At 43.1% G+C, this 22,713-nt stretch overlaps 1 protein-coding gene and 1 pseudogene across 1 annotated transcript; one reads left to right on the forward strand and one right to left on the reverse strand.

The window, feature by feature from the left end:
- Positions 1-2,404: 2,404 nt before the first annotated feature.
- Positions 2,405-3,629, reverse strand: LOC119361948 (probable nicotianamine synthase 2). The gene has a single exon (XM_037627127.1). The coding sequence runs from the start codon at positions 3,568-3,570 to the stop codon at positions 2,578-2,580; it is 993 nt and encodes a 330-aa protein (XP_037483024.1). The 5' UTR covers positions 3,571-3,629; the 3' UTR covers positions 2,405-2,577.
- Positions 3,630-10,971: 7,342 nt separating this feature from the next.
- Positions 10,972-15,250, forward strand: LOC119360321 (annotated as a pseudogene).
- The last annotated feature ends 7,463 nt before the right edge of the window (positions 15,251-22,713 follow it).

Below are 22,713 nucleotides of genomic sequence, written 5' to 3' on the forward strand. Positions count from 1 at the left end.
GAAGAAAAACCGGTTGAAATTAAACCGGTTGAAAGTGGGGCCGAATTGGTTGAATAGTCCCCCCCCCACTTTCAACCGGTTTATTTTCAACCGGTTTATTTTCAACCGGTTTTTCTTCGTCCCACCTCCCACCACCCCACTCCCACCGGTTTTTCTCTTTCTCGTCTGGCCGACAATACCCAACGTATTTATGGTAATCAATCACAATTAATCCACGTATGGTAAGGCTATAAACTTAGAAATCTCAAATATGATAATTATAGTAATAAATCAATCCATGTATGGTAAGGCTATAACTAAGGAAATTTCGAATATGGTAATTATCACCAGAATCAAAGCTTTCCAAAAAAGTTCTTCTTGCTATACCCTAATCGTGACCTCCTCATCCTGGGGCATTATTTCCATCTATTTCTCAGCTGAATCAGAACTTTCCAAAACTTTGTCTGGCTAAATCACAATTTTCCTTCCTTCCCTATCATCTCAATCGAATCATGAGCTATAGGTAAGTCATTTCGTTCTCCACCTCGCACGGGTTGTACTCATTTTTATCATGGTTTGGCCCCCTGCCGTACAAGCCGCTCGATTCCTCCTCCCTCGCTCAATTCCTCCACCCTATCTTCTTCTTCATGGTGAGTGACCCAGGCAGCGATGCGTGCCCGTTATGCATCAGCAAGGAGGATCAGGAAACGTTGATTGCCAGCCCCGCGCTCGTCACGTGAACCCGTTCACCGTCAGGTCATGCTGGTGTGTTACGGGTGTAGGTGCACCTTACCTTAGCCATGGAGGTTTGCCGGTGGACAACGGAGGCCTCGCCATGGACACCAGTATCCCTCTCCTCTTCCTGCGCCCTACCTCTCCTTCCTCAGTCTCTACCTCTCTCTCTTTTTCTCTGTTCCAGGAGATCTGCAGCCGACGCCGCAGGTCCTGCCCGTTCGCTGTCGGTCACCTCGCCTCGCTGTTCGATCTCACCGCTGGATATGCACGACTCCGCCGCCCTGTGCCGTCCTCGTCGGGCACCATCATGGCGGCGCGAACACTGTATGCACCATCATGGCGGCGGTGGATTCAACAGCGCGGTGGGCACTAGCGAGTAGCGACCCAGCGGGCAGCGGCTGTGCTGGCCGCTGTCTTCCGCCGAGGTGTAACGGCTCGGGCCCAGACTCCGAGTTCGTCATGGCGCTCCGCGCGACTTCCCTTGCACCGGCTGACTCATGCATGCATCTACAATCTAACTAGCTAATTCCTCCCTTTGACTGCTATTTTCTCTGGTTGTACTGTTCCACAGCTTAGGGATCATCTACACAATCCATCGTCTCATGCATGCACAATCTAATTAATTTGTCTACTGACTGCAGTTTATGAATTGCTCCACAGATCATTTATAGAGATGATTTCAGACTTAGAAGTGTTGAGGTCATGATGCTCTAAATAGTTTTGAAGTTGTATTCACGACATCATGATGCTCTAAATGAAATGAAAATTTGATGGATTCAAGAAGAAAAAGGTCAGGTATGTTTAGTATGCACTACAGTAGAAATTTCACTCGTGGTCATCTTGGGATACTTGTACATGCTTGGTGTTACAATAATTCTACTAATTAATTCCATGAAAGTGCTGAAATTTGCTCAGTGAACAAGAAACCCACTGGGTAACATATTTGGACGCCATACAAGTGGATCTGCATTTTTTCATCAAGGTGTTGTCTCATCTTTTAATTTGCATCGTCGCTCTTGAATAATTAGTTTTCATAGAGATTTATCTTTGATCTTAACATTTTGAACTTTCTTTTTGCATAACCTTGATAAAAGGATTGACAACAAATAATCAGAGAAGACTAGCCAACGAGATGAGGAGATGAAAGAAGTGAAAAGAGACAAAATACAATATGATATATCAATTTAGAAGTCGTAGCAATGCACATCTTTCTAAATATATATCTTTATGTGATTGGTCACAAGTTGTAGTTGGTAGTGGTAGTAGTATATATTCACTATAATTGTTTGTACGAAATCACATTAAAAAAATCACACATAAATCACAACAATTGCGTGCAAAAACACATAATCTTACCATATTTCATAGGGTGCTATCATTTTTCATGTTTGTAGTTGTATGAGAATATTAAATGTATTATTAACATGATTATTAAATGTATGAGAATATTAACATGATTAATATTGAACTCTTAAAGTTAACATGATTAATATTGAACTCTTACCATATTTTCATATGTCACTTGATATGTATGAAAATATTAAATGTATTATTAACATGATTAATATTGAACTCTTAAAGTTAATGTGGCCCCGTTGCAACGCACGGGCGTTCTTCTAGTGTAATCTAATCCATCATACTATTTGTGAACTAAAATTCATCATTCTCGACACTTAGACGTACAAAGGTGTACAAGAAATTCGCGTGTAAACACCACACTTCCATTATTGAGTACAAACAACACATGACTTGAAATGTAGTAGCAGTAGTAGGAAAAATAACACGTACGGTTGCAAGCGATCAATCAGCGAGGCATGGATGATGATCGCACATGCACAACCACTACTCCCTCTGGACGATCGATCAAAAGACCACTTCGGCGTTGGCAAACTCCTCTCTCTTGTGGGTCACGTCCGTCACCATCTCACCGAACCTGCACGGTGGGCTGACCACCGGCACCGTGCCGCACGCGTACTGTCCACCATGCCCGCGGCGAAGTCCATTGGCAAGCACGTCCTTGGACTTCTGTGCGATGATGACGGAGTTCACCACGTCGTCATCGGGGTGGCACACGGCCAGCACCTCGAACCCGCCTCCTGCGATGTCCTGGGGGTCGACGATCGGGTACAGGAACCCGCGTGCCCCGTGTGCACTGCGTACAACAAGGGCCGCACCGTCTGCCATGTGTGCACCGAGGTGCGCGATCACCTTGGCCTTGTCCTCCGCGGCCATGCCCACGAGCGCGGCCAGGAAGACGACGTCGTATGTAGCGAGCTCAGCAGCGAGGTCCGCTACATCGGCCGTGTGGAACGACATGCGGGCGCCCACGTCCTTGTCCGCGCGGAACAGCTTGCTGGCGCGGTCGTTGGCCGCCCCACATAGGTCATAGTTGTCGAACATGGTGTCGGGCAAGTGGCGCGCGGCGAGGACGAAAGAGCTGAACGGCAGTGGGCCGGAGCCGATGAAGGCGACCCGGGCCGGGGCGATGCCACCGGGCACATAGCGCGCCAGGAGCTCGTACTCAAGCTTGCTGAGGTTGATGTAGTTGTTGTAGTAGGGGAACATACCTAGGTGGTCGAGTGGGTTGTCAAAGGCAGCGAGCATGTCGGAGTAGTGCGCCTCCAGCTTTCCCTCGGCCTCGGAGCAGAGGCGGATGAGGCCCTCCCGCATCTCCTGCGCCTCCGGGCCGAGCTTGGTCACGTCCACGGGGCTCGGAGGAACGCACGCGGTGACCAGCTCGGTGAAGAGCGCGTCGACGTCCGGGGACGGGCTGAGCGACGGCAGCTTGGCGATGGCGGCGTGGAGTCCGGTGATCTTCTGGACCAGGGCATCCACCTCCTTGTTCGGGGCAGCCATTTTTCTTGCCTTCTCTAGGTACCTCAGGCGCAGGAGTGGAGTAGAGAGTGGTTGATGGAGCTGCTTGCTTGATGAGCTATGGAGTGGGCAGTACAGGGTATAAATATGTAGCTAGCTGCCGTCTAAAGTGGACTGGTGGAGTCGCAATAGGGCGCATGCATGCACGCTTCACGCGTCCATGCCCAATGAGGCTGGTTTCATGCCTCTGTTCTGTTGTGACGTGTTCAGAGTTCACACGTTCTGTTGTTGAAGTGGACAGAGTTTTCTATGTCTATTTGTAGATAACTTTGAATAAAGAGCTTAGGGCAATACAAGGAAACAATTATCATCGTCTATACCTAATGGAATTAAAATTTAATTTACTTAAATAATTACGAGACATTTAGAATAATCAAGAGTGGATGTAAAAAACTCACGACTAAGAATATGTAAGCATACGCTGTGAAAGGTAGGACAGATGACCTCAATCATTGCACGGTTAATCATGAAATTGTATAAAATTATTGGATGAACACTTAATTAGTAGTCCACGAACACTTAATTTGTGCTCCAGTTATTACGATCTTTTATTAGACGAACACTTAACTTGTGCTCCACTTATTGTCATCTTGATTCGATGAACAGCTAATTGGTGTTCCACTTATTACAATGAACACTTAATTTATTGCGTAAGGAGAAATTTGGTCCTTTATGTTAGGCCTATATCAGTTGAACGAACTTAGTTTAAACTCAGATTTAAGAAGATATAAGAAGTACATATTTTCGAGAAAACGAAACCGTAACTTCTTAGATGATCCTAGTTGTTATCCCGCCACATTCGATATCCACCGTTCGATCTTATTAATATCTTTGCGGAGCGGTATGCTCATTCTGAACTAAATTTACCTTAACTTAAGAACAGGACAACATACTTAATATTCAGATCTTTGACACCTATTTCAACAACAACAAAGTATAGCTATGACACCAGTGACTTGGAGAGGCGTGAAGATCCTGTTCTTGACCTTCTTGGGTAAGTTTCTTGTTATCTGTGAGGAAGTTAACATTATCTCGAGCCAGACCAAAATCTCTTTGTTGCAGAAAGATGAGTGTGAAAAACCCAAGAGAATGGATGGATTCCGTGCATGGAACTGAAGCCGGTCGATTTCCTTATATAGCGAGCCGTGATGTACAGGAAGGGGAGGATGATGTGCCCAACAGCCAGATCGCAATCTTATTCCTACCTGAGTTGGTTAGTTCTAGGTGATGTACTAACAAGAATGCTAACTGCGTAGATTTGATCTACAGGCTATACAACGATCAGCCTTGATCTCGCTAGAATCCGGATCATGTTCATGCCGGTCACTTACAGAACCGATCCCATTGCCTCGCATGCCTGTTCACGGCCAACGATGTGGCCTTGTTGCTAAATGATTCACCGTACTGACTTGCAGGATCGCTGTAACCTGGTGGCAAATATCATGTCTCGTACTAGTTGCTTCATCGGTGCTCATTATGTATTTATGTATAGTGGCTAGGAAGTGAATGGGCCTTAAATTTACGACTTTATTATGCACAATTACTTATTGATGTTCCACCTACCACAGTAGTTCATCTCTATCATAGTTACACCGTTCAAATAAAAGTTGGAGGGGATGTACAGAAAGTACATGCATGGAGGCAATCTGGGTGCATAATGATATGAGAATGAACATATCTTTTGGGTGTTGCAAACATGATCAAACATAAATCTGTGTTATGCAGTTGTAATCATGTATACAACAAATATATAGGCCCATTTTGAAACAGAGAAAAAATAGGAATTGTTACGTCTTGTGTATTCTATGGAAATGGGAAACACATAAAGTACACATAGATATTGTTTGGATGCCTTACATATGTTTTGCAGGAAAAGGTTTATTGATTGGACAGAGAGAGGATAAGAGATAGACATAACTTGTCTTGCACATCTCAAAGAAAGAACTCAAATGCAGTCAAAATATCTTCCTAATATCACTAATGTGTAGAGAGTTTGGACACGACTTAACCAAAACTTCACAAAATAAAAAGAAAAGATGGTCAAATAAATATCTACTCATAGAAAAATGTTTCCAGTTTTGCAGTTTTGCTTGAGCTCGTGCTTAGAATCCTCCAAACTATGAAGGATTGGAAAGTTTTATAGAAATTCATAGATCGATGTCTGGAAACTAACAAACTCGTATAAAAAACTATGGCATTCTGTTATTGGTATAAACTAGCACAGTGGCCCGCTCGTTGCGCGGGCTAGAATTTTAAAAACTTTAATAATATAGATATATTAGTTGATTTGTCTAAAGAAAAATTGAAATCATACTATTGACATTTATACAAATATAAGACTCCTACGAATAATGGTTTGTGTTAGGTATTTTAGATATTATTATTTATCCGTATATATAAATATGTATGTTACCTTCTGCACGGTGGATAAAGATGAAGTAACCTTAACACTAAATTCTTCTAACAACAAACTTATTATTTTTGTCTAATATTTTTATAGGATCATCATCCCCCACCCTTTTTGTAGCCACATGTGCAATTACCCCAGCGATCCTTCTCTTCCATGCACATCTTGCGTTTGATGTCCTTTTGTTGACACAGACTATGCAAATAGGTGATGCTATCAGCCTAAATTCCAATCAAACACCCCAATCTAGTTCACCTTTTGGCAATAACATGTAAGGTTATTGGCATAATATGGTGGATTTGTGTTTTAATTCCTAGACACTATCCCTTAGAATAATCGATGTGTTTTAGTTTTTGTACATCGGTCACCGTGGAGCCTTTTCCCTTATAAGAATAACATGTGTAGTCTTTAGCAAATCGTTTAACCAATACTTTTAAAATGTTTTCATAGATTTTACAATTTATTATACTTAGTAATAATGTTGTCATTTGGGTAGAGTCGTTCATGCCTATATGTAGCACATTTTATATTTGATAACCTACATGGTATTTGTTTTGCATGTTGACCAAATAATTTTTTTCAAATATTAGATTAGTACACATAAGTGATTTTTGGTCGAGTGCTCCGAGTTCATTTGTTCACACAATATTTAGTTCTATAGTTATCAGTCCGTGAAAGTAAAGCTCAGAATGTGACTTAGATAATTTGTCTTTTTGTATAGTGTCATGACGTATAATCATGAGTAAAAATTTAAAATTATGCTGTGAACAGATTGATGTGCCAAATGAATGTTTAGAAAATACTGATATATGACCAATAAATTGAATTTTAAATTTAATCCACCTGCCACTAAAACCAGATACATTTAAGATATCGAAAATGCTATAATATAAAAATTAATCCGCCAGCCAACAAAAAAATTATCATTGTTCCTTTACAATCCGAAAAATGTTTAAAATGTGTAACTAACTACCTAAAGTTCAAATAAAATTATAGAACTACGTAATTTTTTCAATTGTATTATATATAAGCATGTTGTGGATGATCATGCGTGTGCCATTTTTTGGGATCGATTGTATGGGAATGCTCACACCCATGCCTCATAGCACGATCAACTCTGAAGCGCGTGATTGCATCATACACAACATTCAAGTCATCACAAAGTAGCACAATCTTTTTTAGTTAATCATCATGTATGTGTTTGTGAACTATATATGTATATGCACATTTTTGTGTTTTTATTTTTATAAGGAGGGAACGTGCATGCGATGTAAAAAAAAGGGGACGTACATGTCCTTCTTTTCATGTAGCTGGCCATCCTTTCTATCCTCGAGGGCAGCACATTAATTAGCTCTTTTTCCACCAAGAGTTTAGTTTATTTTGGATGGCTGATTTGTTGGTTCATTCATGGTAGGGGCTATGGGATAGTTCAATTTTGTTTTTGCTTCTTCTCTAATGCTATACGTGGAAGGCTGTACCATTTTTTTTTTCTATTGCTATACGTCGGAGGTTGTACCAAATATATTTTTCCTTGAACATATGTCACGTAAGTCCTCTTAGGCCCACCATGTTACATAGATTGGACGGTCACGTAGTATTATTTTTAGGAGTTCCGAAAGATCACGGGCTAGTATTTTCTGATTAACGTGGAATTTTCTAGCCGATTTTAATTGTTTCTAGTTCACCTTATATTACTTTTAATATATAATAGACTACTTCTTTCGAAGCCTGGCTCTAATTCCCGCAGAAAATGAAAAACTAGCTCCATTGTTGACACGGTAATTGAGCATGCGTAAGATCCTCCAATGGCGAAAATGATCTCATACTCATGACAGATAATGATACGAAATTTATCCTAATGAAATGACAAGCTGTGACGAGGGTTCTGGAATTCAAAGCATATGTGTAGCTGCCGCGTCTATGCATCACACACCTTTTTTTTCCTTCAAAGGATGGTTTTATTAACCGAAAATGAAGCATCAAGTAGACACAAACACAATGAGCACAACTGGCCTCTGCGCAGGTAAGGTGCACATAGCCAATACTAATGCACGCTCACAAAAAATACGCGCCGGCAAAGAGGAAAGTCATTCAAGACCAAAGCTATGCCTAAGCCAAGAAAAAGAAAAAGGAAACCTAAACGATCAAAACAATGATCAACAAACTACAACCACGACCATATTCACACCAACCATATCTTGACACCAGAAGGACAATGAGGTTGTTCAACAGAAATGCCTTCAGGGAGTGATGCACGAGCACTGCTGTCACCGGATTCAACCACTAGAGGCCAGAATCTAGAGTTTCACATTAAAGAACAAGTCCGAGTATATCCGAGAAATGTCTTCAACAAGGTAATGATGTAAAATTATCTCCATTGGCAGATAAAATGGACTCGGGTCAGACCTAGGGTTTTCATCCACAGCTCAAGACCGGGTTCTATAAAAGCACCACCAAACCGAAGTTAATCATGTCTTGTCGCCATGACTTCTCCACGATCTTAGCAGCTACATGTCTTGAGTTAGAAATCCCACGTCCACCGCCGCACAACCATATCCTCTGTACCAAGCCAGCATAGTTTGCACCTCACTTCTGAAGGCAGACTAACCGGAGTGAGAGCTGTGAAACCCCAAAAGAGGCCTTCCAGCAACATCCCGCAAGCTCAGTTCAAGTCGATAGCTGCAACCACCAGATCCGGAGAGAGGAATCTTAAAAAGATCCTCTGGTTGCCACGGCAATCCGGAGGGCACGGGTGGCCATAACCAGTGTGGATCGACACCTGAATGCCCAACCACAACTGAGCACCGAGGGGAGCAATGCAGCAAGCGCAATAGAGCATGATTCAACAACTACAAGGACGGTGTCTAGCAACAGGACTACTTGCAGGCCAACGCTGCAAGCTAGATCCGTAAACGGAACGCCCGAATATGTATCCATGCAGAGCACCTGCCGGTCTTCCTCATGCGAGCCAAGCCGCTGCAGCCCGATGCCCACTGCAGCAAGGAGGAACACTGTTGCAAGGACCGCGCTGACACCCCACACTCAAAAGCTCTCCACCTTTGTTGCTCTGCCATTGCCGCCACATCACAACCACTAGCGTGCGATAACCACCACACTGGAGTAGGGCCATAATGAGGACTAGTAGGGACGCAGGGGAGTGTGCAGGAGTGGCCCTGCTGCCGCCACCGGCCGACGGATGGCCATTGACAGCGACATAGAGGGCGGGGAAGAGGAGGCGTCGCCTTAGGGTTTGGGACATGGGGTGCCCCTTGAGTCGCCCGGGTCGGTTCATCAGACGTTTGGTTTGTTCAGGGACGGACTCAATTTAAATTCAGCTTATAAGGCCTCTTACAATGCAAGGTGCGAGTAGTGCTTAGTAAAATAAACGTAGTCTTTTTAAGCACCAGTGCTTATCTCTACAGGAGAAGTGCTTAACTAAGAATGTATTGCTTGCAAATGAGCACCGATGCTTAAGAAAAAGTTGGTTTATTTCTCTATAAACACCTGTCTAAACATCTTGTATTGTACAAGGCCTAAGAAGACAAGCAGTGAATCTTTTCGGAAAAAAAAACTCGTGAGATGATCCTAACTGTTGGCTTGCCAAGTTCGATATTCACCGCTCGATCTTATTAATGTCTTTGGGGAGCGATACACTCATTCAGGAATCAGGAGTGAACTTAACTGAACAACATAACAGTGCGCCATACTAAACTTTTAGAGTTATGACACCCATTTAAAAGAAAGTTATGACACCAATGACCTGGACAAGCGTGAAGATCCTGCACTTGGCCTGCTTGGCCAAGCTTCTTGTTATCGGAGAGGAAGTTAACATCCTCCAGACACAGACTAAAAGCTATTTTCGATGATAAGAAGAAGGTAGCAGCTTCAGCTTGAATTGCTGACGAGAGAGCAGCAAATCAGAGAACCTACACTACACATGTGTCGCAACACTATAGTACCCAAAACTTGGTGTGCACACATCTGTGTGAACAACATTCTAAGTGGACACTGAACGGCTCGATGAGGCTTGCTCTCGCTGGAATCTGAATCTTATGCAGGCCGGTCACTCTTGTAGAACTGATCCCAATGCCTCGCATGCATTTTTTTTTTTTAGAAAAGGAGGATGACCCCCGGCCTCTGCATCTGGGAGATGCATACGGCCACTTTATTGATTATTCTCGAGGACCTTACAAAGTATTACAACAATATGCCTGAATCCGCCATCTTGACAACATATGCCACTACTCCTATCCAAATGATGCAGGGGTGCTACCTGGGCCACATACCCAGACTACTCACCTAATCCTATCATCCAAAGCCAGAAGCCCCATCCAAGCCACATACTGGGTCTGGGGCATAAACTGGTCTGACGCACTCACATGTGTCGTCGCCGCCATCTTCCACATGTCCGTCTTCAGAGCAGATATTGAGGCTTCTACCTTGTGAGGTCACTCCGTCATCGACGCCACCTTGACGCCAGACAACTACCTCCACCTGCGCGAGTCCATCACCGCGCATCAGGCGCCGAGTCTCCACCGCACCACGCCGCCGAGATCCGCCGTCATCAATGTGAAGGATGAAGCACCGCTCCACCAAAAAGGCGCCCGCTGGTCCCTCGATCCCGTGTACGCCTCCAAGAATGACGCCCCCAAGGAGGAAACGACACCAACGCGCCGCCGTCATCCGATCAACTGATCTAGGGTTTCCCCCGGAGGTAGCGGATAGAGGTCTAGAACTTCTCCACGGCGATGCCTTCAAGAAGGTAATGACACAACAGGGTGTCACCAACGCCGGCCATGGCATGAAGCCGAGCACAAGGTTTTCACCCGGATCCGCTCGAAGAACCTCCATCACATAATGTGTACACGGGTCGCCGCCGATCTGAGCCGCCGCACAACGAGCAGGCCGCACCGGCCAGATCAGATCTGTCCGGAGGGCACAACCCGCATGGTGCCGACCCAACCACCAGGCCCTCCATGCCGCCACCGCCGATCCGAGGTCAGATGGTGTGTCGCCGCAGACCCGGCCGCCGCCGCCGAACGCCGCCACGCAGCCCGAGGCCGAACCGGCTGCCGCACCCCACCATCGCCGCCCCTGGCCAAGGCAGGCGCCGCGCCGCCGCCGGAAGGCAGGCCCGCCGCGCCGCCAGGCCAGATCGGCCCTTGGCCGAGGCAGCCGCCGCGCCGCCAGGCCAGATCGGCCGCGCCACCCATGCCGCGGGGCGCCGCACCACCCCCACGGCGCAGGCAAGAGGGAGGACCCCCGCCACCGCCGTCAGCCCCGGGCCATCGCCGGCGGCGTCCTTCGGCGGCGGCGGAGGGAGGGGAGGAAGGGAGGGGAGGGGACCGGCGGCGGCTAGGGATCGAGATCCCGCCCGAGTCGCCCGAGCGGGGGCGATGCGGGGGCTTCGGGGTATCACCATGCATGCCTGGCGACGACCAATTAAGTGGACTCGCTGCTAATTGATTCAATCATCATACTTACTTGCTGGACTGCACTAACTCCGTGGGAAATATCATGCTCGTACACTAGCTGTTCCATCCATCGGTGCCTGTTATGTATATATATATATAGGGGCTGCAAAGGGAAAGGATCATGCCTTTACATTTACAACTTCATGAGGCAGAGTTACTTAATGGTCCACCTACCGCACTAGTTCATCTCTATGATAGTTACCTCGTTCAAAAGAAAGTTAAATGGCATGTAGAGAAAGCAGACGCGTGGCAGCAATCTGAGTACAATAATGGTATGAAAACGAACATATATATTGGACGTTGCAGACATGGTCAAACAGCAATCTGTAGTCTTGTATACGCAAAATATATTGGCCTAATTTATAAAGTGTCACAGGCAGGACACTCCCAAACCCTAGACAAATGGCTGCTAGGCTAGCCCCCGGGAAACTAGGCAAATCTAGTACACTTGGCATATTATTTACCATTCTTTGTTCTGGCTGCCTGTCACCCATTTTTCTTGCCGGATGCCAAGTTATTCCTAACATTCCTCGTCACTCGGTAAAGTATTGCTTTGCCCAGTGTCCGTAGAAAAACACTCAGGCTGTCATAAAATCTTTGGCAGTGGCGCATGTTGGCAGTACAACATTTTTTTTCCACCTGATTCGAGTGGGAGGTTTTTATGAATTGGTTGCCTATTGGTGGTCTAAAGAGAATAGGAGGTGCACTCACATCAATAGATGGAGGAGTGTTTAAAAAGTAAATGATAATTTGCTCGGTCCAATCGAGAGCTTAAATGTTAACACTCTACGCACAAGCAAATGTGTTTCTAGAAGGGACGCACACGCACAAATTTAGCGTCCTAAGTGAGGAGAAAGTTAAGTGGTTCATGCGATGATTAGGCACGTCCAGGAACAGGATAATACTGCCAACTATTTTCATCCTATAGCGAATGGTAACGTACAGAAAGAAGAAAAATCTCTAGGCTGGAATAAGATGGTGGTATGATAGCCAATGCAACTAAAATGCACTCCCTGCGTTCCTAAATATAAGCCTTTTTAGATATTCCAATACAAACTACATACAGAGCAAAATGAGTGAATCTACACTCTAAAATGCCTCTATTTACATTCATATGTGGTCTTCTCTAAAACGGGCTTATATTTACGGAGGGAGTACATCACTAACTTTTAGTGCCCCGCCCCGATTGCAAGGAAATGAGGATGGGGACCGCCGCTCCATGGGCCAGGCTCACCTCCTGGCCGTGTTTCACCCTCTTGAACTACGTCGTGTCCTGCCGATAGGCTGAGTGGTACAACCTCATCAGTGCAGCAACGCACTACTGGGAAAAGGATTATATGTGGCCTCAAATTAATGGCGGGCGCGGCCAGAAACCCACATTGCTATTTTGAAAACGTAGCAGTGGCAGGTAACAACGCACACCCGTCATTGGAATCAACATAACAGTGCAGGGCAAAAAAATTTACCCGCCACTCGTAAACTCTTCCAAATTTGCCCGTGTGATGAAAGCTACCAGAGGCGGGCGCGCAAGTCCTGCCCGCCACTAGTTTATGCCGCATCATTTGCGGGTGAAACTTATCGCCGCCATAAAATATTTTTGGTAACCCCTGCAAAAAAGAATATATATTTTTGGTAACCCGCGCCAAAATAATCCAAATTATCCAGATGTTAGCTGTGGTAGCCACTAAGAGCGGCCCGCCACAGATAAGTTAGGTCCAATAATTTATTAAACCTGGATGGTCTCAAATTTGAGCATTGAGCTTTGGATGGTGTGCACAAATCATAGAAAAAGTTTGAGGTTAAAATGATTTTAAGAAAATGAGTTGTTTGTGTAAGATGGCAGTTTTTGTTCGAAACTCTTACACTTCGTGGGAGAGTGTTCGGTTTGTACACGATGTGCATCAAGCTTCTGCTGCAATGATCTCAAATTTTTAGCACACCCTGAATGTGTCAAATGAAGACATGATGCAAAGTTCCGTCCCTTACGGAGCTCATTTACCCGTTATTTCGTACCAAAGAGGATTCCACCCTTTTTAGTTGCCGAAAAGTGAATTAGTGCCGCAAAAAATAGAAAACCAACTCAAAAAGTCCTTAAATCTGAGCATGAGGCTTTGAATGGTGTGTACTAATCATAGGTTAAGTTTTAGGTTAAATTGATTTAAAAAAGATAAGTTGTGTGTACTAATCCCGGCCGATTAATCCCCTCGTGTCGCCTGCCGCCGGTTAGTGTTCTTCCTTTTGACCTTGCTTGCCAACCAAAACTCCGAATCTTTGTCGAGTTTCAGTCCATTAATTCTGCGTGTGTGTCGTTCGTGGACTTGGATCTAATTAACCTACTTGAATTAGGAGCGGCATCGTGGTGATCTGTAAGTGTTGCAAGCAGCCTGCAGTTCTTTCATCCAACTTTCACTGAAATTTTTTGTCAGTTTGGCCAAAGCTCCTGATCTTTGGAGACAGATTCTGCTCCCATCAAATCCTGCTGCCAAAGCTGGACACTGGACATATCTGTGCTCTCTAATCTTCAGAGTTTTGACAATGACGACAATGGTCAACATGCCGGAGCTGCCACAGGACATCTTGATGGGCATATTTGCCAACCTTGAGATCCCCGACCTTGTGCGTGCCGGCACTGTCTGCCCCTCCTGGCAGTCCGCATATACCAGCCTCCGAAGCCTTGGGCAGTGCAAACGCCCCCAGACTCCATGCCTCCTCTACACTTCCGAATCTGCCGGTGAGAGCGTTGCGTGCCTCTACAGCCTCACAGAGAAGATGTCGTACAAGTTGACCCTCCCAGAGCCACCTATCCGCACTAGGTGTCTGATTGGGTCATCACACGGCTGGCTGGTGACTGTTGATGACAGATCCGAGATGCACCTTGTCAATCCCATCACATGTCAACAGATCGCTCTTCCGTCGGTGATCACCATCGAGCACGTGAATCCCATCTTTGATGAGCATGGTGCTGTCCATAAGTATGAGTACTCATGGCATACAGGGACAGATGCCGGTCCTCACTCTCCATCTATCTTTTCTATTGACAAGCTGCGCCACAAACTCCACTATAAGGCATTTGTCTTCCCTGCTGATACATCCACGGGAAAAAGCTACATCATCGTGCTCATCCATAATCCAATGTGCCAGCTCTCTTTTGCAAGAGTAGGTGATGATAACTGGACATGGCTGCCACCTCATGAACAATATAGCGACCGCACTTACAAGGCTGGCCTGTTGTATGCGGCGATTACAACCGGAGAACTTCATGCTTTTGATTTCAGTGGGCATGTCATCACGATGGAGATGATAATAAGAATGGACTCAATATATGGCTTTGGGTACACGTACATTGTTCAAGCTCCATCGGGCGATCTGCTTCTTATTTGGAGAATCATTGACCAGTATAATTTTGATCCTGATCTTGGCTCATCTGTATTTTGGAACACTACGGGATATATAATGTATGAATTTGATACTTTGGGAAGTAAACTTACGAGTATAGAACACTTGCCTGACCGTGTGTTGTTTCTTGGTCATAATCAATCTCTTTGTCTCATTACCGAAGAATATCCCACTCTCAGGGCAAAATCATGCCTACTTTACTGACGATAATGTGATGCGGACAATGGGATTGAAGAATAGTGACCCTGATGTGGGAATAATGAACTTGGATAATTTCTACTCCATGGAGGAAATTTTGTCTCTGGAGCTTTGGTCAAGCTGGCCAGCTCCCATGTGGATTACACCTGATCTTAGAAAGATGAACTTGGCTTCAGGAGGGGATTGAAGGAAACGGATCAATTAATGGATTCAATGAACCAACAAATTAAAGGGATGGTTAATTTGCTGGCTTACTGTCGTTCCTACAGCCTACACGAGTCATCCAGAAAATAATCAAGGGACCACCTGGATTGTCTGTGTGAGGGCGTACTCACCGCTTGATCCTGGTCCTTACAGGCTAGATTAGCCCTAGTTGCCTCTGAATAAATAGTTTTGAGTTTTATCTGTTTACATATGTTATAAGCGATATGGATACTTAAGTAGTTTATGATTTTCTTATAATTTTTCTGTCGTATTTCTTCTGCGATGCTCATGCCAATACCTTATTGTTTCTGAATTATCTGATGCTTTTGTAATCAGTATACTCGAGTGTAATGTTCAGGTTGTCCATGTTACTCTAGTGTAACGCTGCTGGATTTGGAATAGCAGCAGGGAATTGGCATGGTATTTCCTTCCAATAGTGGTACGTTGAAAATTTGCGAAAGTTATGTTGCTTCTTTCGAGTGACTTGGTAATTGTGGCTTGGATTTTTGGAAAAGGAGAGTCAGGGATTTTGTCTGCATCCCGTTCTTTGTGGTCCGTTGAAAAGGATGCATACTATTGTTTTCAAAAGGTTGAAGGTAATCATGACATGAGGTTCAGAGTGTGTATAATTGTTCTCCCAGCTTCACTATGAGCTTTTCTTTAGCATCATTCTCTTTCCTACTCTGCTCATACATATCCCAAAGTTTGCGTAGTGCATTTTTCATGGGTTCTGGCCATTCTGGGTCAATCCATTGAACCAGACCACAATTGTCACCTTCCTATAATAATTCAGACAAAACAAAAGTTAACAGCAGGACCACAGATTCAGATAAGTCAGTTAACACCTATATTCAATTAACAGCTACATATATTAAGTTAACAGCTACATATATTCAGTTAACTTAGCTCGTTTAACAACATACACATTCAGATAAGCATTGACACATTGTTTCCTCAAAATACCAGATAAAACAACATCTTCACAAAAATACATATATTCAGTTCATTGAGCACCAAACAAAGGATCTGTATAATCTATGACTACCAGAGAGGACCTGCCACTAACCTGATTACCGCATCCATAAAACCTACGGCCAGTGTTGATTCTTTGAAACACAAAAGCCCTATGAACAGGAAGGTTGTGACAGCACATCGGTCCTCACCGCACCACTCCGGGTCAACAATGGTCTGTGGGATGTACAATAGTGTAACAGTGCTCAATATCCCAACTCAAATTCGTGAAAACTAAGATCAAATCAAAGAAAACCCTAACCCTAAGTCAAAGAGAAATGATACTCACATAGGTCTCCTCCTCGTGCGAGTTGAAGAGGGGGGACACAGAATCTTCGCTACTAGTTTCGCCATCCTTCCAGGACACCATCGCTGCGGCGGCCGGTGGCGACAAATGGACGGCGGAGGCGGTGGTGAACGAGCCGCAGGCAGAGAAGAAGGCGAGAGAGAGGGGAATGGACGAACTGGTCGGGCTGGGTCGGGCCGGCTCGTTAGGTCAGGTGCGACGCCGTCTAACGGCGCGCGTCACGCGCGCCATCTCCCCCTGGCCATGTGGCGCCTGACAGCGGGCCCAACCAGTCAGTTTTCCACTCAGATGCACTAAACCGTTCAATCAGCGCTTTTTGAAAACTGTCAGCGAAAACGTGGTGGTTTTTTGAAAAAATTACGAAAGCTGGTGGCTTTCTGTTTTAGCGTCCTCTAATGTAGTGGTTTTTTGCAATTTACTCGGACCCCTCTCATTCACGTCTCCCCCTTGTCTCTCCGTCCTCTCTCAATTCCAGCACAAGCATCCCTTTCTCTTCCCATGGTCCAAGTATTTTATCTCAGCTCCCAATCTTCTTCGATGGAGTAATGCACTCACATCTTCCCAAAAGCAAATCCCTGATGCAATCAGTATGAACTGCTCCACTCTTAATCCATATGTTTAGTTGGTGCCTTTTTCTCTGTTCTCTCATCTTATTATTTCAGTCTCCTTATTGCTTGCTGATGGCCCGTGTTCTGGGTGCACCGATCAAAGTCAGAGGGAGGCTACTAGCGCTAGTTCATTGATTCATCAGGAGGCAGTAAGCTCACATGCATGTATACGGTCAACCGAAGAGCCCCACCCACCTGGTCCTGCTCTATTGGTCCACGTACCGGGAGCGTGCGCGCTCGTCCTCTCTATCACCGCTCTCGTTTGTAATCGGTATACTCTAGTGTAATGTTCGGGTTGTCCATGTTACTCTGGTGTAACGCTGCTGGATTTGGAATAGCAGCAGGGAATTGGCATGGTATTTCCTTCCAATAGTGGTATGTTGAAAATTTGCGAAAATTATGTTGCTTCTTTCGTGTGACTTGGTAATTGTGGCTTGGATTTTTGGAAACGGAGAGTCAGAGATTTTGTCTGCATCCTGTTCTTTGTGGTCCGTTGAAAAGGATGCATACTGTTGCTTTCAGAAGGTGGAAGGTAACCGTGACATGAGGTTCAGAGTGTGTATAATTGTTCTTTCAGTGCAGCTATGAGTGCTTTATTATATCATAGTACCGTACAGTGAGTGTTGGTAGCTATATAGTAAGCGTATGTCACTCGAAGTTATGTGATTTGCTTAGCTGCATATTTTCTAATAATACAAAGCTACTGGGAGCTGCTCAGCCAAGCAATGATACTGCTGCAAGAGCATTGGCGTTTCAACACTATTCTAGCTTCAGTTTTTGTTAACAGATTGTGAGCTCCATCTGGCTCGATGTTTCCCAAACCAGTTTCAAGTTTACAGTCTAAGCCCACTGTACCTGCGAAGCCTGATCTGTAGAACAAATATGGTATGGATATATATTCATTGTGCATGACTGAATATCATCGAGTTGTGTAGCAAGGATTTAACCTTAAACCTTCAGTAATACAAGTAATGATTCAAAAAAAAAAGGAAAAATTCAAGGCACAAAGGATATCTTGGCCTTGGCTCCCTGCTGTTGTAATTTTTATTGTTTTGCACTTCTTAGTGATTAAGTGATTGTTTATGCATGACATGGGATTGTACGTAGGAAAGCAAGGAGAGCAGTAGTACTACACTCCAGAGCTAAGCACATGTCTCAGTACATTTTGGTTGTGTAAAATTGTGAAAATAAGTTATATTGTTTATTATCACTATAATTGCTCGAGGATCTGTGAACTTAAATTTCTGTTTTTTTACTTTGAATAAAAGGATCGTGTTTTTATTTGGCAGTGCCACTCGCACATGAACTTTCTCCTCTCAATTTTCATTTGTCCATCACAGCAATAGCAGATTTCCATCAGTTGTAAGCCTACATATAAGACAATAGTTCTCTAGATAAAAAAAAACAGGAGAAAATGGACAAGTTGGACCAGTTGGTGCTTAAGAAGAGAATGGACAATTCAAAAACTTTTAATGAATTCAAAAAATGTTGGCCAAATTAAAAAATAAAAAACTAATTTAGGAATTTCAATTTTTTTCCAAAATCAACAAATGTTGGGGAATTTCAAAAAATGTTCATGATGACAATAAATGTTCTTGAATTTAAACATTGTTGACGAATTTGTATAAATGTTCATGAATTCAGAAGATTCCTGATTTAAAAAAATGTTTTGGAATCTAAAAAATATTAATGAATTGGAAAATTGTTCTTTGGTCTCAAAAGAATGTTAACGAATTCATGAACTATTCACAAGTTTGAGAAATGTTACCAAATTTCAAAAGACGTTCACGAATTTAAAAATTATGCCATATTTTAGAAAAGTTTCACAAAATTAAGAACTATTTGTGTATTTTAGAAAAGTATGCGAAATTAGAAAAATGAAAAATTAGAAAAATAAAAAAAAGGAATGAAAAACGAAAAAAAAACCGACAGACAAAACATACAAAAAAAAAGAAAAAGGTAACGGTTCAGGAAACCGATTTTGTTTTTTTTTTGAGGGGGGGAGTTCAGGAAACCGATGGGAGGGAACATAGTAGAGAGGAAAAATACTACAGAACTGACAAAATGGGCAGGCTCACTACCGTGGGCAAGGGTGTCCGTTTGGCTGCTATCCCGCTACCCGCGCGCGGAATAGGATAATCTAGATGTGACGCCATCAACCCCTCAAAAGAAAAAGAAAAAACTGATCCTCAAAATAACTTTTAATGAAACAGGAGAGAATCCTAACTGGATGTTCGTGTTGTTCATGTTACTATAGTGTAACGCTGCTGGATTTGGAATAGCAGCAGGGAATTGGCATGGTATTTCCTTCCGATAGTGGTATGTTGAAAATTTGCAAAAGTTATGTTGCTTCTTTCGTGTGACTTGGTAATTGTGGCTTGGATTTTTGGAAAAGGAGAGTCAGGGATTTTGTCTGCATCCCGTTCTTTGTGGTCCGTTGAAAAGGATGCATACTGTTGTTTTCAAAAGGTTGAAGGTAATCATGACATGAGGTTCAGAGTGTGTATAATTGTTCTTTCAGTGCAGCTATTAATGTTTTATTATATCATCGTACCTTACAGTGAGTGTTGGTAGCTATATAGTAAACGTATGTCACTTGAAGAACTCGGAAATATTTCTGTCAGGTTATGTGATTTGCTTAGCTGCATGCCCTCTGATAATACAAAGCTATTGGGAGCTGCTCAGCCAAGCAATGATACTGTTGCAAGAGCATTGGTGTTCCAACAATTTTCTAACTCCCGTTTCTGTTAACAGATTGTGAGCTCCATCTGGCTCGATGTTTCCCAAACCAGTTTCAAGTTTACAGTCTTAGCCCGCTGTACCTGCGAAGCCACTTCCATTTTTTTTTGAACATCTGTGTGTGCCTTTTCTGTAAAAGAAGTATGGTAGGGATCTTTATTCATGGTGCATCACTGAATATCGTCTAGTTGTGTAGCAAGGATTTAACTCTTAAACCTTCAGTAATACAAGTAATGATTAAAAAGAAAAAGAATAATTCAAGGCACAAAGGATATCTTGGCCTTGGCTCCCTGCTGTTATAATTTATTTTGTTTTGCAATTCTTAGTGATTAGGTGATTGTTCATGCATCACATGGGATTGTACATAGGAAAGCAAGCAGAGAAGTAGTACTACACTCCAGAGCTAAGTACATGTCTCAGTACATTATGGTTGTGTAATATTAAGAAAATAAATTACACTGTTTATTTTCACTGTACTTGCTCGAGGATCTGTGAACTTAAATTTCTGTTGTTTTACTTTGAATAAAGGGATCGAGTTTTTATTGGCAGTGGCACTCGCACACGAAAATTTTCCTCTCAATTTTCATCACTTCATCACAGCAACAGCAGATTTCCATCAGTTGTAAGCCTGCATATAAGACAAAAATCCTCTAGATAAAAAAACAGCAGCGAATGGAAAGTTTGGACCAGTTGGTGCTTAAGACGGCAAATTGTACAAAATTTGGAGGCTGAATTAGTGGTAGAATAGAAACAGGCACTTACATGGTAGAATGGTAGAACGAGATCCCAATGCCTAACATGTCAACAATAGCCAAAGGATTGAGTATGTTGCTAGTTAAATGATTCACCATGCTGCCCAACAGTGGTAACCCCGTAAAAAGTATCTAGTTTCTTAGACTAGTCCGCCTGACCAGATGCTCCTTATATGTAAGGAGCTGTAATATGTAAGGATCTCAAGAGATTGAATCATCTCTTACGCATACGAATTCGTTCTACACAACGTTTTTGATGCATTTAAAAGGGCCAACTGAATGTTAGCTTTACCTAACACGCTGTCAGTGGCGGAGCTTAGTGCATTGTTAGGGGGTTGTGGCCCCCCGGATTAGCACATGTAGGCATAAATAATTTAGGAAGAGAGCTTGGATTGTGAAATTTTGTATGTTTGGCCCCCAACTAGCCTATATAATTTAGGAAGCTCTGCCACTGCACGCCGGGTTCACGTTCAACACAAATACAGTTAACAGAGATGAAGAAAGTAGATGCGTGGAGGCAGTCGAATAGAACCAACAGCATGAGACTTGAGCAACCTCTTTGTTACTACAAACGTGGTCAAATTAATTTCCAACTACCGCACTATTCATATGCATCATATATTATATAGTAATTTCAAATGGAAATGACTGTTCAAAGAAAAACAATCTATTTTACATAGAAAGAGTAGATGCTGGAGGCACTTGAGTACACAAATAAAAATACGAACATAATATTTGTTTTTAGAAACATGGTCGGACATCAATATATAATTGGTAGTGGTTACTCCGTGTACCACAAAATGTTCTCAGTTCGGGGGATGGAAATAGGGAAAACATAAAAATTAGGTGCCATGTTTTGTAGATTTGTTTATCGATTTGGGAGAGGATAAGAGATACACACACATGTTTCCTTCGATTCCTCAAAGGATTGTTTTTCAACAGAGGTAAAGATCTTCATTTTCTCAATTAAGAGAAACTTTAGGCGACTAAGCATATGAAAACACCACAAGATCCAAAGAAAAGATTGGCAAAATTAGCATTCCCAATATTTTGCTAGAGGGTATGTTTAGGATTTCCTAAAAATGGATGAATATCCATCATAAGCCCATTCGTAATTCTGTAGGATTTCGTAAGGAAACATTCCTAGGGTTTGTACAAGAAAAGGTCGAGCTTAATCCGATTCCATTGCGGAAAGGAAAGAGGCCCTCCCATTCCCACCATCCAATGGAATTCCTACCATTTTTATTGCAAATGAGCCCTTAAATTCAATCTAGCTTGTTCCACGAATTCGAAACCATATAGCAGCCAATGTTTTCTATTTTTCATACAATACATATATGTGAGATTTTTTGTAACCACGGTGACTTTGAACTGTAGCAACTCGTGAGGATTCATTTTTTATATTTTGAAATTTTATTTTATTTTATTAAAGAGCCAAAAACACCCCTCCCTTGAATAATCTCTTGAACGTGCATGCAAGCACCAGTAACTCGGGTTGTGCAGAGAAAAGTACGCAAATTATTGATCGTTCTCTTTTCTTTGCTCTTTTTATCATTTTGCCATCTGTAACTATATTTTGTACCAAAACTACCTGCTCTTCTTTTGATTGATCATGTCCTAACTTTAGTTCGTACATGGAGTCCATGGTGGAGCTAGCAAATTGACAAACAATGGGCACACTACAAGACTCCATTTTTTCTTTGCGGGGAACAAGACTCCATTTTGATCTGTCAAGAACCACAATTATCACATTGGCATATATGGGTGTTATGTGCAATATACAGTCTAATGTTTCATAGGTCATAGATGTATAAAATATGAGAATAAATAGCTAGTTGAATAACAGCCGCACGACAAAACTTCCGTTGACTCCGACAACAAAATTACAGAATCTACAAAGATACAAAATTAGATTAGTAAATTGTATAAATTTACAGTTAATTCAAGTACATTGTAGAGAATAAGCCATACTAGTAATGTGCAGAACTTGCAACATTTATTTTGAGCATCTGCAGAATTGTCACAAGAG

This window comes from Triticum dicoccoides, chromosome 2B (assembly GCF_002162155.2).
Source record: "Triticum dicoccoides isolate Atlit2015 ecotype Zavitan chromosome 2B, WEW_v2.0, whole genome shotgun sequence".
NCBI classification, from domain to species: domain Eukaryota; kingdom Viridiplantae; phylum Streptophyta; class Magnoliopsida; order Poales; family Poaceae; genus Triticum; species Triticum dicoccoides.

Bases quoted from the DNA above. Each gene is read 5' to 3' on its own strand.
- LOC119361948 (XM_037627127.1), bottom strand. From the start codon at position 3,570: ATGGCTGCCCCGAACAAGGAGGTGGATGCCCTGGTCCAGAAGATCACC.